The sequence below is a fragment of the Perissodus microlepis genome, chromosome 8 (genome assembly GCF_051167445.1).
Source record: "Perissodus microlepis isolate ML-2025 ecotype Zambia chromosome 8, ASM5116744v1, whole genome shotgun sequence".
Classification (NCBI taxonomy): Eukaryota; Metazoa; Chordata; class Actinopteri; order Cichliformes; family Cichlidae; genus Perissodus; species Perissodus microlepis.
In genome coordinates, this window is record NC_140468.1 from 251,658 (window position 1) to 266,949 (window position 15,292).

The window sequence follows — 15,292 nt, forward strand, 5'->3', positions numbered from 1 at the left end:
ATCTTTTCTTTTACAATCAAAAGTTTTTGCATTGAAGGAAAACTGAGTTTGTTTTTTTTATCTGCTGTCAGTGAGTTTTCTTAGAAAATCAGAGTAAAAATCAGAAAAAACCTGAAATAAGCCGGAGAAAAAGAAGCAGGTAGCAGCTGGTTTGTGTTTTAGTCCATGCTGGGACTCTGATCAGCCAATCACACAACCAATCATTTCACCCTCGACTCAACGAATCAAGTATTTGAAGCCTGAAGCAACACGCAGTGCTCTCAGCGAGGACGACCTGCCGAGGCTTCGTCGTCTGTTTGGGACACTCTCTGGGCTTTCTGTCCTGAGATTTTGTTATGAAAGGACTTCTGTGAGCTCTGCAGCTGCAGACGACCTCCACGAAGGTCCTCTCGGACCGAGTTAGTGATCGTTGTGTTACTTCACCTCTGACTCATCCTTGTCTCTGTTTGCAGCTCCGGAGACGTCAAAGTCGGGGCGTCGTCTCAAGGTCTCGCTCCCCGCCACAAGAAAAGCCCGTGGACGGCGGCCACACTCGCCCAGGAGGCGCAGGAGCTCACTCGGACTGTCAGAGCCATCCTGGATGTCGACTGTAAGTGATCTCAGCTCCACGCAAGCCGGTCTGCATGTCCTCCTCCTCCTGCTCTTCCTGTCTGTGTGTGCCGCCCCGCATGAAGCCGAAACAAACGATCCCGCCGACCCGCCGCTGTGAGCGACTGTCCTCCCTGTTTCAGTGCTGAGCTTCTAGACGACCCGACTGTTGGAGAACAAAGTCGTCGAGATGTCGGCCGGACTTCAGCATCCAGCCGTGATCCCCACCGCTCTCTCCCCAACACCTCCTCAGCTCCTGCTGAAGGACTCGCCATGTCAGAACTCTGCATGAAAGCATCTGCACACAGAACAGCAGCTTTATTCCAGCGTTTTAACCTGCGTTCGCTGCAGGACGGGTCAGGTGTTTCACCTGGAAACACGACAGGAGAGAGTTTGGTGCAGGTTAACTCACTCGATGAAGGCGTCTGTGAAGCTGAGCGGCTACATGAATGTTTTCAAGTTTGGCCATCGATGAGAGAAACGGCACCAAAACCCGCAGCTCCACATTCACAATGAAATGTTGTTAATTGCCTGAAGAGAAAGTTTTCATATTGTTCATATTCGTAATAGAACTCAGCTTTATTTAAATATCATTACTTTTCTTTGTCAAAGTGCTAATTAACTTTATGTTTGTAACCATTTTCAGCCCTCAGTGTTAGCATTATCAGCTAATTAGTGCTGAGGAACATCCGAATAAAAGCCCAGAATTTCAAAAACCAACATTTAAAGGTCGGCTCTGCGGCGCTTTTTCAGATTCTTCACAAAATTTTAACGCATGAAAAAAACGTGAACGTTAATTAACAGCCGATGCAGGTTCAACGTAACGTCACATTTTCAGGTGGACGAATACGAAAATCCACAGAATTAAAATGTATAATAAATGTTTTTTTAAACATATAGATGTTAATAATCACTGTATGATGATGATGATGATGATGCAAAGTTCATATTGGTCTATCCATTAAATACAGGCAACATGCAGACACACAGCAGCTTTATTATTGGTCAGCTAGACGTTATTTATTTTTTGGTTTAAATCCATCTGAGTCTTATCTTTCCATCATTTCCTGTTATAATGGCACCAGAACTCACGATTAACCTGATGGGTGGATAAAACATTCATGTAGTCCTTTGACTCCTGCCCTGCCTCTGTCTCAATAAATATCTTCATTTAACAAACAGTATAAACAATATAAACTTACACATTACAGTATCATAAGGTTGCCATGTACAGTAGCTGCCGCTCCGCCACGAGCGAGCTCACACAGCTTAGATAACTTACTGTAGTTTCTGTCTCATTGCTCAGTGTTTAGTGTCTGGTGGCTGAACGCTCGTGTTTGTGCAGTAGATTAGCCAGCGAAGCATCATCGAACAGTGCAGGAGGAGAAACCTGCACGCCGCCCCGCACGCGAACGCCATGTCAGGAAGGACGACGGTCGCGTTAAAACGGGAACTCTGGGATTAAATAGGCCTTCAGGGGCTTCGATGGCGTTTGGAGGTTTTGCTGTTTGTGTTTTCGGAACAAGCTGCAGATCCCGCGGCGTTCTCTGGGAAAAAGGATCAGCCGCTCTCAACCGTACGGTCGTGACTTTTCTCTGAACAGCTGGGCTGCGACTGAGATTTTTAAAAAGGAATAATTTTTCATGTGAAATTGTCTGAGACGTAAAGACTGACAGAAGTTTTAGATTAAGGGTAAAAGATGTTTAAAAAAATCCCACATTAAAATCTCTGAAAACGACCGAACTGTTGTTGAATATTTTGTGCTTCCATTATCTCAAATCTTTCCAACAACATTTGAATTCTTCTTCATCTTGGATGCATTTCATTGGCATCACATCATCTTCACTCAGGCCGGCCACCACGCTGACACAGTAAACCACAGAGGGACAGAAAGACCAGAGGAGACTCAAAATGATCAAATGACTCAAATGACACGAGGGCTTTGATTCAGTGAGTCTATTTGGAGGAAGCGAACACAGAACACACTCTGTCAGGTAACTCTCCAAGCGTCCTTGAATGCACCACCAGGAAGTGTTTGTCACGGGAACAAGGATGTAGTTCCCACAGGTGTTTCCAGGTGATACTCGCAGAGAAGGAAGGAGAAGCCTCAGGTACGCTGCGGTGCCCAGGAGAATGACAGGTATTCAGGAAATACACCGAGGTGAGAAACTGAAGTGGGTGGAGTGGGTGGGTTTTTTAAGCGTTTCCAGCAAACACACCGAGCTGTGAGATTCACACAGCTCTGTAACTGCCCAAAACAAACTAACAGTTCAGGGAAAGCGCTGAGGTATTTCCAGAAAATACACAAGCCTTTTTTAGTTGTATAGTTCTTAACCCCAGCAAATACACAGAGCCAGGACACAGCTCAGTAGGAAGATTAAATTCTGGTAGTTCAGAGAAAAGCAAGATGTGAATACCGTTTCCAGCAAATACACAGAGACATGGGACAATTAAACTCCTGAATGGCCAATCCCGAGCTCCCAGAGGTTCCTTATTTCCTCCAGCAGCCACAACAAAGCAGGTCAGGCTCTGATTGGCTTCCTGGACCTAACAGACCGGGGCGGGGCCACTGGGGGCCATCCATAATTAATGAGCCCATCACAATGCAAAGTGTGAGAGTCGGATAGTTCTGTCTTTGAGTCCATTTAAGAGCACTTCAGAAACAGGACGAGGCTTCAGTTTGCTGTGAGATCTGTAGCTCTGACTTTGGAGGTTTTAATTTTATTGTTCAGACCTTTCGTTCAATTAAATGTTTGTTGCACCAAATCACAACAACAGTCGCCTCAGAGCGCTTTATAGGTAGACCCCACGATAATAGATACAGAGAAAAACCCAACAATCATATGACCCCCTATGAGCAAGCACTTTGGCGACAGTGGGAAGGAAAAAGTCCCTTTTAACAGGAAGAAACCTCCGGCAGAACCAGGCTCAGGGAGGGGCGGGGCCATCTGCTGTGATTGGTTGGGGTGAGAGAAGGAAGACAGGATACAGACATGCTGTGGAGGCTTGGAGTGAGCTGAACATTTGGTGTCTATGAGCATTTTTTAGTTACTGCTCTGTGTTTGTGTTGGTCGTTGGCTACGCAGGGCGCAGGAATCTGTGCAACAAACCACGAGCAGGAGAGCGGCAGTGCTGCTGTCTGTGCAGCTTAGCAGCCGATTGGTGGAAAAGTGGGCGCAGCAGGAGAAGCACAAACAGCTACAACAACTCTGCAGCCTCTTTGCTTTCAGGAACAAGAGATTATTTCAAGGAAAACGACCATCTCTCTAAATTAATCTAAACTCTGACATCACATAAACCAGCACAGACAAACTCATCTTCAGTTGTATGCTCCTATTTCCTTAGAACCTTGAAGATCAGAATATCGTGGCTCTTTAACTGCAAGCTCAACAGATAAGCATCTATAATTACAGTGAAACCAGTAAAAACTCTGTTCTGAAAGCAAAAATGAATAAAAATACACATTTTGTGTCAATTCACAGAAAATATATCTTTTAAATGTGGAGCTGCTGAAAAAAACAGAAAAACCCCAAAACTTTATTTTTACTTTGTGCTCGTCTCAGAGGCGGTGGCAGCTACAACCGTTAACTGGAACTTATTTCTTGCTGCTTTGACTGAGATTTATATATGTGATGGAGTCCTTCTTTGGGCTCTGTGTATTTGCTGGAGAAAGCTGTTTGGTTTGCATTCAGCAGGTTTGTGACACAGTCACCTAATTTCCCTCCATCAGCGCGTGGGCGCCGTTACATAATTAACAGCCACGGCTCGGGACACAGACGTCCTGTTAGAGATAATCAGCAGAGAAAGTAGGTCAGTCTGATCCGGAGCTTCATCACGCTCACCTGTAGCTCATCTTCATCACACCGCTGGTTGCCTGGAAACCTGCTCGGCTTTAAAATCAGACCGCTGGCTCTCGTTCAGTTTTATCGCTCCAGAGGATCTGACCACCGGAGACAAACCGCAGACCTTCAGGATCAGATCTCACACACACTCGTTTTCATGCATTTGTGGGGACATAATGCTTTCCCTAGCCGCTTACGCTAACCCTCCCCCTAACCCTAACCATAACCCAACTGCAACCCTGCCACTAAAACCACACTGTGAGTCTCAAACATGCCTGCATTTGGTCCCTATAAGTGCAGCGCCGTCCTCACAAAGCTGTGTAAACCTGGCACACACGCTCCCTGCCTGAGAAACAATCAGCAGGCTCGTCGGCTTCATTCATTCCTCGTTTGTGACGACTCAGACACTGTTACCATGACAACGCCTCCTATGGCTTACTCTCGTGTTCATTCAGCTCGCCTCCCAAAATGCATCTGTGTGAAGTTACTCTGTGTGTCTGACCAAGTCTCGGCCTGCACCGCCTCAGCTTCCTGTCTGTGTGACGTCATCCTCACAGGCGCTCACACAGGTGGGATCAGGAGGACACGGGATATTCAATAAATCCCAGATCGGGGGTTCTCTGAACCTAATACGCCACGAAGGTACACGGGAAGCTTTTTATAGACGTTACTCCTGAACTGGAGCAGGAGAGATCTGCAGGGAAGCTGGTCATTCCTTACTTCATCTTCGGCTCGTGTGATTGGTCAGCTGCAGAAGATGTTGGCGTGTTTGAAATGGATCTGTCCAAAGCTTCAGAAGTGTAGCGTTAGAGATCCATCGTGCACTCAGAAGGCAATGCGCTGTAGCTTTAAACCTCGTCATCATTAAAGACTGGATGGTTAACCGTGGCGATGGCATCCACCACCACATGGACCCAGCGTAGTCTGAATGACCCTGCTAAACTTTGCTGTGGACGTTAAAAATGAACAACCTCACCAGCAGCATGGCTCAGTGAAAGGGAACTGTTCCCACGGAGTGTGTAATGAATGATCATTTTCACTTCCAGGGTTCCTGCAGGTCTTCTTGTGGTGTATGTTCTCTTTTTGGGCCTTAACAAACACCAAAGTTTTAACTGTTTGATGTCTTTTAACCATTTTATCCTCAGTCTTCAAGTCACCCAAAGTTCAAGAAACATAAGGCTAAAACAGCTTCCACACACGTCTGTCTCCTCCTTCTTGTGGTCAGACTTTCCACGTTGACTTTGTCTCAGAGTTCAGTGAGACTTTGATCCCGTCAGACTTTCCAAACCGGGTTCTAGAGCCAGCTCCAGGAACCCTCGATGCTTCAAATTGGCAGAGGAAGGGCGTGATGGAGCAGCAGCAGAGCAGAGACAGAACCCAACTGCAGACACAAAGATGTGGGAGCGGATCCTCCGTCCATCCCAAAATGCTTTAGACGGGAATTCTGTGTTTTCAGTGGACGAGTCAGGAGCGCGCTCCCAGTTTTTAAAAATATTTTTAGTTTTTATTCTTAAACGTAAGGCTTTCGCTTTGACGAACTTCATGATTGTACCGAGTTCCCACCGCAACCCACATGGATGCGCACGCTCTGAGTCAGCTGCACACACACACACTCGGCTGCATGATAAAAACATGATTATCTCCTCCTGCAGCAGTCATGCGCTCTCACTTCCTGTCTGCGTGTTTTTACTCAGGTCGTGTGGAGGTCGAGCATAAAAACATGGAACTGCGACTGCAGAGCGTTTGTTTCCAGGAGCTGCTCAGTCCCTCGTCGATGTTGCCCTTCCTGCCTCCCGTCTCACGGGCCTCCCTGCAGCGCTCAGGCCGCCGGGGTGAAACCGCAGGTCAGGTGTCTCTGTTCCGGCGCTGAGCCGTCTCCGTACACACGCATGCAGGTTATTGTGATTATGTGATGGCCTGCAGAGGAAGCACAGAGGCAGAAACAGGCTGACACAGCTCTGTGGGAACGTTTTATTACATCCAGCAACGACACCTGTCCTCTAATTCGTGTCTGTGAGACCGACGAGGGAAAATGTGCGTTTGTTTTATATGAAACAATAACACGGACATTCTGTTTATTATGGGATGCTGCAGCCCGACGTTTGTGGTGACCGCAGGCTGTAAGACAAGTGTCTGACCTCTGTCACAAGTTTGACAGAGGTCAGAGGGCGCTGCTCTTGTGGCGACCTGCAGCAGGTGTTTATTGGCGTTTTCTTTCTTTTTCTCTTTTTCTTTTTGTTTTTAACTTTGTTTTAACTCTGTTCTTAACCGTGGTTTTAACTTTTTGCCGAGATGGAGATCTTCTACACCTTAGTTTTATTGTTGTTGTCGATATTCACCTGGAGTCATTCACTCTCACTGACCATCACTTATACACGCGAGGAACTACTTGGATTACGGTGGTCCTGTTTGTCTATGTACGACTCTTCTAATGCTCGGACAGATGTGATTCTTGGTGAGGATTTATTTTCCCGGTCAAAGACTAATTTTGGAAAGCCCCGCCGCTTGAGAAAACGCGGAAAGAAAGGCGGCGTGCGTCAGCGTGTAAGAAAACTTCGGAGGAAGAATCGTGTTCCTCTGCCTTCTATGATTCTGGCCAATGTCCAATCTCTTAGGAACAAAACGGATGAATTACAAGGAAATGTGCTTCATCTACGGGAATACAGGGAGGCTTGTCTGATGGCGCTTACCGAGACGTGGCTGACCGATATGGACAGTGACACTTCACTGCGAATCAGCGGCTTTGGGACCCCTGACAGATTGGATCGGAACTGTGGAGTAACACGCAAATCTCACGGAGGAGGAGTTTGTTTGTATATCAACCAGGGCTGGTGCAATAACTTTACTGTGCGGGAGCGGTTGTGTCTTCCTGACATCGAGCTCCTTTCAGTATCTGTCAGGCCTTTTTACTTACCGAGGGAGTTCCCTCAAATTTTTGTCACTGTTGTTTACATTCATCCTAAAGCTGACGTTAAAGTTGCTGCTGACGCCATTTTTAAAGTGGTGCACAATCTGCAGACTCTCTCACCGGATGCTCCTAATTTTATTCTTGGTGATTTTAACAATTGTAATCTTAAGAAATCACTGAACAATTTCTTACAATATGTCACTTGTCCTACAAGGCATAACAAAACGCTGGATTTGTGTTATGGACCAATTAAGGGGGCATATAAGTCTGTGGCCGGACCTGCGCTAGGTTCTTCGGATCACAATGTTATTCATCTCCTCCCTGCTTACAGATCTGTGATTAGGAGGGAGAAGGCCTGTGTGAAGCGGACTAATGTCAGGACAAAAGACAGTTGTGTTGCCCTTCAGGGATGTTTTGATTGCACTGATTGGTCCTTGTTTCAAGAGAGCACTTCTGATTTGGATGAACTCACTGATGTGGTGTGTAGCTACATCTCTTTTTGCAAAGACTCTGTGATTCCAGACAGAGAATTTAAGACTTTCCCTAATAACAAACTGTGGCTCTCTAAAGATATTAAGGATCTGATTCTTAAAAGGAAAATTGCTTTTAACGAGGGAGACGTTCCCACTGTGAGAATATTGAGGAAGGAGGTGAGGGCTGCAATAAAGATCGCCAAGATGAGGTACAGAAATAAGATTGAGGCAGAACTCAGCAGTAACAACCTCCAAAGAGCTTGGCTTGGTATGAAAACAATGGCAGGGCTGCAAACGAAAGGTAAAAGTAGCATTACCTTAGAGGGGTTTACCTCTGACAAACATCTGGCAGACAGTCTTAACAGTTTTTACCTTCGTTTTGAGAACTATGACTGTTCTAGGCAGACCAGCACACTGAGGGAAAAGACTATCACTCCCCCATCTATTTGTATTGATGAGAGGGGGGTAGCTAATCTTTTTAGAACACACCAAAAGCAAGAGTCCTGGACCTGACAACGTCTGTGGACAGGTACTGAGAACTTGTGCTGATCAGCTGAGTGGGATTTTTCACCATATCTTCTCACTTTCTTCAGAGCTACAGACGGTACCTAAGATTTGGAAACATGCTGTCATTGTTCCTGTTGCTAAGGGCAGTTCTCCTAAGGCACTGAATGATGTTAGGCCTGTGGCTCTGACTTCTTTAGTGATGAAGACATTTGAGAAGATAATTAAGAAGGAGATTTTAATGCAGGTTGAACACCATCTTGACCCCTTCCAGTTCGCCTATAGAGCAGGGAGAGGTGTGGAGGATGCTGTTGTCACACTCCTGCATCTCTTGTATAAGCATCTTGAGGCCCCCCACACCCATGCAAGATTATTATTTGCTGACTTTTCATCTGCATTTAATACAATTCAACCCCTCTTACTTGCTGACAGGCTTTACAATCATTTCAAGCTTGACACTAGTCTGGTAGGCTGGGTGACAGACTTTCTGATCAATAGGTCACAATGCGTGAGGGTGAATCATGTATTTTCTGATGTGCTCTCCTCCTCTACTGGATCACCCCAGCGTGCTGCCTCTCTCCCCTTCTGTTCATTCTGTACACAAATGAGTGTCGCAGCAATTTCACGAACAGACTTCAATTCAATTCAATTCGATTTTATTTATATAGCTCCAAATCACAACAAAAGTCGCCTCAAGGCGCTTCATAGATACAGAGAAAAACCCAACAATCATATGACCCCCTATGAGCAGCACTTTGGCGACAGTGGGAAGGAAAAACTCCCTTTTAACAGGAAGAAACCTCCGGCAGAACCAGGCTCAGGGAGGGGCGGGGCCATCTGCTGCGACTGGTTGGGGTGAGAGAAGGAAGACAGGATAAAGACATGCTGTGGAAGAGAGACAGAGATTATTAACAGATATGATTCAATGCAGAGAGGTCTGTTAACACATAGTGAGTGAGAAAGGTGACTGGAAAGGAAAAACTCAGTGCATCATGGGAATCCCCCGGCAGCCTACGTCTATTGCAGCATAACTAAGGGAGGATTCAGGGTCACCTGGTCCAGCCCTAACTATATGCTGACACATCCTGAAGTTTGCTGACGACACAGTGATCGTCAGTCTTCTAGTGGGGGATGAGTCAGGCCATGGACAGGTTGTAGATGATTTTGTGAATTGGTGTGATGAGTCCTTCCTGTCACTTAATGTGTCAAAAACTAAAGACATGATTGTTGATTTTAGGAAGTCCTCTTATAGCTCATCACCTACTATCATTAAAACTGCCGATATTGGGATCGTTGAGAGTTAGAAATATCTAGGTGTGGTACTTGACCATAAACTGTGTTTTGAATCTCATGCTGATGCCACTACTAAAAAAGTTCAACAACGACTGTTCTTTTTAAGGAAAATGAGATCTTTTAATGTCTCATCTGAGATGTTGTCCTTGTTTTATAGAAGTTTTATTGAATCTGTGATGTCTTTTTGTATCGCTGCCTGGTTTGGTAACCTGACGGTGAAGAATAAGAATCGGTTGGGACTTCTGGTAAAAACTGCTAGCAAAATTTCAGGGCGCTGGCAAGATGGGCTTTTGGCCATTTACAATAGAAATGTGCTTAGAAAGGCTCATTCTATTATTAACTGTGTGAACCATCCACTTCACAGTGAGTTTGAGTTGTTGCCTTCCGGCCGCCGTTTTAGAGTACCTCCGAGGAGGACTAAAAGACTCCAGGTCTCTTTTATCCCTACTGCGTCTTGTCTCCTTAATGGCAAATAATTGTACTTGAATTTTCTATCATTATTATTGTTATTATTATTTTATAGTATTGTTCTGTTTATTTTTATCCTCCTGCTGCTAAACTAATTTCCCCTTGTGGGACAATAAAGAAATTGAATTGAATTGAATTGAATTGTTTCCCCATCAGCATTTTCAAGCTTGTCCTCTGGGGTTGGGAGGATTATCATGCAAATGTCGTCTTTCAGCGCGTTCCTGTGTAGTCGCAATAGTGCTCGTTCATACCTGAGGCAACGGCGTCATACAGACGAGACACCACACTCGTTTACACAGACGTCGCACACACGGGACTAATTGATGGTGGTTAAGGTTAGAGTTTGGGCCTTTTTAGAGAACTGTAGCCTGTTTGCACATGGTGATGTGGACAGGGGCAAGCACTGCCTGCTAGCTGCAGTGTGTACAGGTACATTGTTCTGAAAGGAGGAAAATTGTCTTCCATCTGAAGGCCACCAGATGGCGCTAGCTATGGTTGAAAAAAGATTTCTGGTCCTCTTGAGGATTACGTGATGTTAACATATCTGCCGTTCTGGATGTGTGACAATCCTGTAAGATCGAGTGAGTAAAGCCTCAGTCTCACAGGTCTAGAGACCAGTCTGCAACCGTCTGGTGACCTCCAGTCATGGGAGAAAAATCTGTATTTCCTGGCTGATTGTGAGTGGTTGCTGGAGGTTGATGGCAGTTAGTGGGAAAATTATTGCTCAAGTCTCACAGGTCTACAGATTGATCAGGGAGCTCCTGGCAACCACTGATATTCCCCAGTATTCCCCAACTGATTGGCAACAACTTCCATGTGATTGCATTGATTGCTAGCATGCTGCTCCAGTCACAGCTTGAATGGAAGAGATGAACTTAAACACCAATCAGCTGCAGTGAAGCTGTGAAAAGTTCTAATTGGTAAGTAATTGACCAATGAGAAACATCTTCGTGGTCACGTCCGGGTTTTAGGAACCAAGGTGGCGACGATTGTGGAAATGTTCATCTCAGAACAGACTCCGGGACATCACGAGTGTTACATCTGTCTCTGAGGACTGACTCATGTTTGGAGCCTCCAGTGGACATTAGAGGAACTGCAGCTTTTGGCATTTCTACATTGTCATCATTTATTTATTTATTGAGAGGTTACTGCTGAATCAATAACCAGCGCTTGTGCACATTAGTGAGGATGAGAAGATAGATGGAGTAATAATATATCTGCAAAGGTACGATTACAGTCACTTTATCCTCCAGCTGGCTGAACAGAATATTGCAAATGTAGCAAATAGTGAAAAAGAGAGACACGTATTGAGGACGGATAGCCGGATATGGACAGAAGGAGGACAGGGGAATGTCGCTAAGCCAGCCAAACACATCAGTAATACGTGAATCACCAAAGACCCTCCACTCTGAACGAGACGTTTGGTGTCAGTTTCTACTCTGATGTCCTCTGGGCAGCATTTGAAACCTGTTTTGTTCTCTGAAACAAGGTGAAGCGACTTATTGTCTCCTTGTCCATATGGTGAGAGCAGAGATCAGTGTGGCGTTTCGGGGTGACAGGGTTTATGGAGCAGCAGAGCTTCTCAGGCTGAATAGAAACTTGATATTTGTGTGTTTGTGAGCTGCTGGCCTCGTTACGTCGGGATAAAGTGGAACTACACACGATCTCACCCACGTCCAGAAAGAACAAACATTAAACATGACAAGCTCTAAATAAGATTTCATTTTCCCCTGCAGGTCTTCCCTACGGCTGGGAGGAAGCTTACACTGCAGACGGAGTGAAATACTACATCAAGTAAGAGTGTTTTCACACCTTCATGGGCTGAATAACCTCATACAGGGATTGTATTGTTGGGCTCGTAATTACAAGTTCAAATATTCAAATATCACATTATGTCCAAAACTATATCCAGGGCTATAACGCTGGATGATAACGATGGATCTGCTGTGAGCCTCTTTCAGATGGGATTACCAGAACGAGGCGCTGGATAAAGATTCCCCACAGTCCCTGAAAATTCAGCCGTCCAGCTCTGGATTTATGGGATAATTACAGAGTACAGTCTGTAATGATCTGAACATCAGAGCACAAAGATGATACTGACACTGATCGGTTTCAGTTAATAATACAGATCCTGGAATTAAATGGAAATTACAATATGATTGTATTTACCTACAAATGCTTCACTGTAGATGTTTTTTTGAGTTTGAGTCACTGTAAGGTTTCAGAGGAGTTACGGCGTACCTGCAGAGCTCGCTGTGAAACAGGAAGTTACATTAGTCAAACTTTAACTCTCATTTTGCTGCCAGAAGACACTTCGTAGTTTTCACTTCACAAAACAGCTCCTGTAGGAGGAGGCAGTTTCAGGCGATCGATAACGCTGAACAAGCTGCTTTTTCTCTGTTTCGACAGTCACGTGACCCAGACGACCTCATGGAGCCCTCCCGGGTCGAGCGGCGGCGCCCCGGAGCTGACGCCTCCACCTCAGGAGACTTCAGAGGTGGGGGAAGGGTGTGATGGAGAGGCGGTGAAGCAGAGACAGAACCCGACCGCAGAGATGAAGATGTAGGAGCAGATTCGCCATCCATCCCCGATTCCTCCATCATTACTGCAGCCATATGACACTTATATTTATATACATTTATAGCTGTTATAAAGCAATTCAAAGTGTAAATGTATGTCTGCGAGCAAACATCATTTCAGGGTTACTAACAAGAGCCCAGCGGGCTCGTCGTTGAGCTAGTGTCAACATTTAAACAGCAAGAAAGTGAAGAGACACCCTTCATGTTAGCACTGACGACGCACAGTTTCTCCATCAGAGGGCGTTCGTCGATGTTTTAAGCTGCACTGGCATATTTTCTTAAAAAGAACTCATAAATAAAGACACATAACAAATAAGATATTTGTTTCACGCGTGTTACTCGTGCAGCAGGAGTAACGACTAGCCGTTAGCTTTAATGTGCAAAAAGCGCCAGCTTTATGTTCTGGGCGGAGCTTCAGTTTACATTTCGGTGCATCGTTGGCACGTGATGTTAGCCAAGCTACAGTCAGCGCCGACTCATGACTTAAGCAACACGACTTCCTGAAAGTCAACCGCCTCCTCTGCTCACTTCCTGTTACATATTTCCTGTTCCTCTCGTGGATTTTCATAATAAACATAAAGCCTGTAATAGTGAGGTCAGGGTCTCAGAAAAGTCAGTAAACTATGAGCACTATAAACTATAAAACATCTGTGTGTCCTTTAAGACACGTATTAGCAAACAGGCTAACGAGATAAAAGCTCTGCATTTCATTAATGTTGCAGGTTTTTTGCACTGGTGACTCAGAAGCATTTGTCCCACAGACCTGCACTACAAAGCTTTGTGGTCTCTGACATGAACACAAAGACATTTAGGTTCAACTTTCACGCCCTGAGTCGTGTCTGCAGGTGTCTGTTTGTTTTACTGCCGTGTAAAACGTTCTCTGAGCCTCGGCAGCACCTCGCTCACCATGATGGAAAAACTGAAAGCACTTTAGTTTCTGTAAAGGTCGCGTCATTCTCTCCAGAAAACATCTTCATGCATTGTGTCTGTGAAGGTTCTCAGTCATCCAGGTCATCGTGGTCAAAGGAGCTTGCAAAGAAAAGCGTCTGGACTTCTTTAAGTTTACTTGAAGACGTTTCACCTCTCATCCGAGAAGCTTCTTCAGTTCTAAGGTCAAATGGTGGAGAGTCCCAGATATAAACCTAGTGGGAGTTTCCCCCCACAGAGGGACAAAAGGACCCCCTGATGATCCTCTAATCGCCTGAGCCAAGGTGTGAAACTGGGTGTGGGTCCCAATCAGCCAGAGTTTCGGGTGTGTTCATTGTGAAACCTGGCCCCACCTTATCATGCGAATTCCTGAGGTCAGATGGCCCAGGATGTGAGTGGGCGTTAAGGCGTCTGGGAAGGGATCTCAAAACTGGATTATAGATGGCAGACAGTTGGTGTCGTAAACCCCCGCCTCTGTTCAAAGATGGTCGCTCACAGTGGACATAGATGGCTTCTTTCACTCCTCTTTCAAACCATCTGTCCTCTCTGTCCAAAATGTGAACATTGGCATCCTCGAAAGAGTGTCCTTTGACCTTAAGATGCAGATGGACTGCTGAGTCTTGTCCTGTGGAGGTGGCTCTTCTGTGTTGTGCCATGCGCTTGTGAAGTGGCTGTTTGGTCTCTCCGATGTAGAGGTCTGGGCATTCCTCGCTGCACTGTACAGCATACACCACATTGTTAAGTCTGTGTTTTGGCGTTTTGTCTTTCGGGTGAACCAGTTTTTGTCTGAGCGTGTTGCTGCATTAAAAACGGAGAATTATGAAGGTCTGAGGATTCTGGGAATGTAATTTGTCTCTATTCAGTGTGAGCGCAGTTCTTTCTTGACCACTTCAGCCCGTCTCGACTCTCCTTCATTATGTTTTAAATTGCTGCAGCGCTCCTCTGCCTCCTTTTTTTGTCCCTGCTCAGTTTCCGGCCTTTTCTCTCGTCGCGGAGAGCCTCGCCGAGCGCTCGATATGCTTTTATTCCCAGCAACAGGAAGGTTTTGTCAGTGGATGCTGAGAGCTCAGCTAATCTGAGAAGGTCGACATTCCTGCTTCTGAATTGTCCTTCAGGGTCACTGTGAAGTTTGCTGCCACAAACTTGTTCAAACTAACAGAAAGTGTTTTTCTGGCTGCAGCCGCTCACACGGCAGCCTGAAAGGGAACATCAGAGGATCAAAACAATCGATCAGACGGAGAACAGACGGACAGAAGGTGGCTCTGCACGAGTTAAACAACAGCGGCGACTCCATACATCAAACCAGCAGTTTTTATTCACTCACTGCTGTCTGACAGCAACAAAAAGTTTATATGAAGTACTTAGTTTCACTCTGATAGCGACGACGATGACCAGCTGGCTTAGCTAGGCGACATTATCAGTTTGGAATATTAAAGTGATTTAAATGAACTCTTCTGCATGACTAAAAGGATCGTGGCTGCTGAACACCAGAGTCACGTTTGGCATCACTGCAGTCGTCTTTCTTTTGGTCATGCGATAACGACAGCCTAGCTGCAGGACACCGGCCCTCGAGGCCTGGACTCCCCCTCTCCAGGTCTAAAGTAACCACCACTCAGGTCAGGGTCCCCAGTAGGTGGACCTTGGTCCAGATCTGGGTCTGGACGCGGCTCTATATGGACTCGGAGCTATAACTAGATTGTTTTTCTAGAT

At 45.7% G+C, this 15,292-nt stretch overlaps 2 protein-coding genes across 3 annotated transcripts in view; both read left to right on the forward strand.

Annotated features, from left to right (window-relative positions):
- The window catches only part of stxbp4 (syntaxin binding protein 4), a 45,455-nt gene extending 43,129 nt beyond the window's left edge, over positions 1 to 2,326 (forward strand). For both annotated transcript variants that reach the window (XM_084936877.1, XM_084936878.1), the window contains exons 20-21: positions 453 to 589; positions 732 to 2,326. In XM_084936877.1, the coding sequence (XP_084793003.1) occupies positions 453 to 589; positions 732 to 745 (151 nt within the window). In that variant the 3' untranslated portion in view covers positions 746 to 2,326. The remainder of the gene's footprint in view (positions 1 to 452; positions 590 to 731) is intronic.
- Positions 2,327 to 2,395: 69 nt separating this feature from the next.
- LOC146380943 (transcriptional coactivator yorkie-like) lies at positions 2,396 to 14,991 on the forward strand. The gene is made up of 3 exons (XM_084936896.1): positions 2,396 to 2,749; positions 11,813 to 11,870; positions 12,486 to 14,991. Exons 1-3 carry the CDS (start codon positions 2,722 to 2,724, stop codon positions 12,640 to 12,642), a joined length of 243 nt encoding a protein of 80 aa, XP_084793022.1. The 5' UTR covers positions 2,396 to 2,721; the 3' UTR covers positions 12,643 to 14,991.
- Positions 14,992 to 15,292: the final 301 nt, after the last annotated feature.

Excerpts from the sequence above, each read along its gene's own strand:
- LOC146380943 (XM_084936896.1), top strand. The coding sequence starts at position 2,722 with ATGACAGGTATTCAGGAAATACACCGAG. Across the intron at positions 2,750-11,812 it reads TATTCAGGAAATACACCGAG|GTCTTCCCTACGGCTGGGAG; the intron begins GTGAGAAACTGA and ends TTTCCCCTGCAG. Across the intron at positions 11,871-12,485 it reads GGAGTGAAATACTACATCAA|TCACGTGACCCAGACGACCT; the intron begins GTAAGAGTGTTT and ends CTGTTTCGACAG.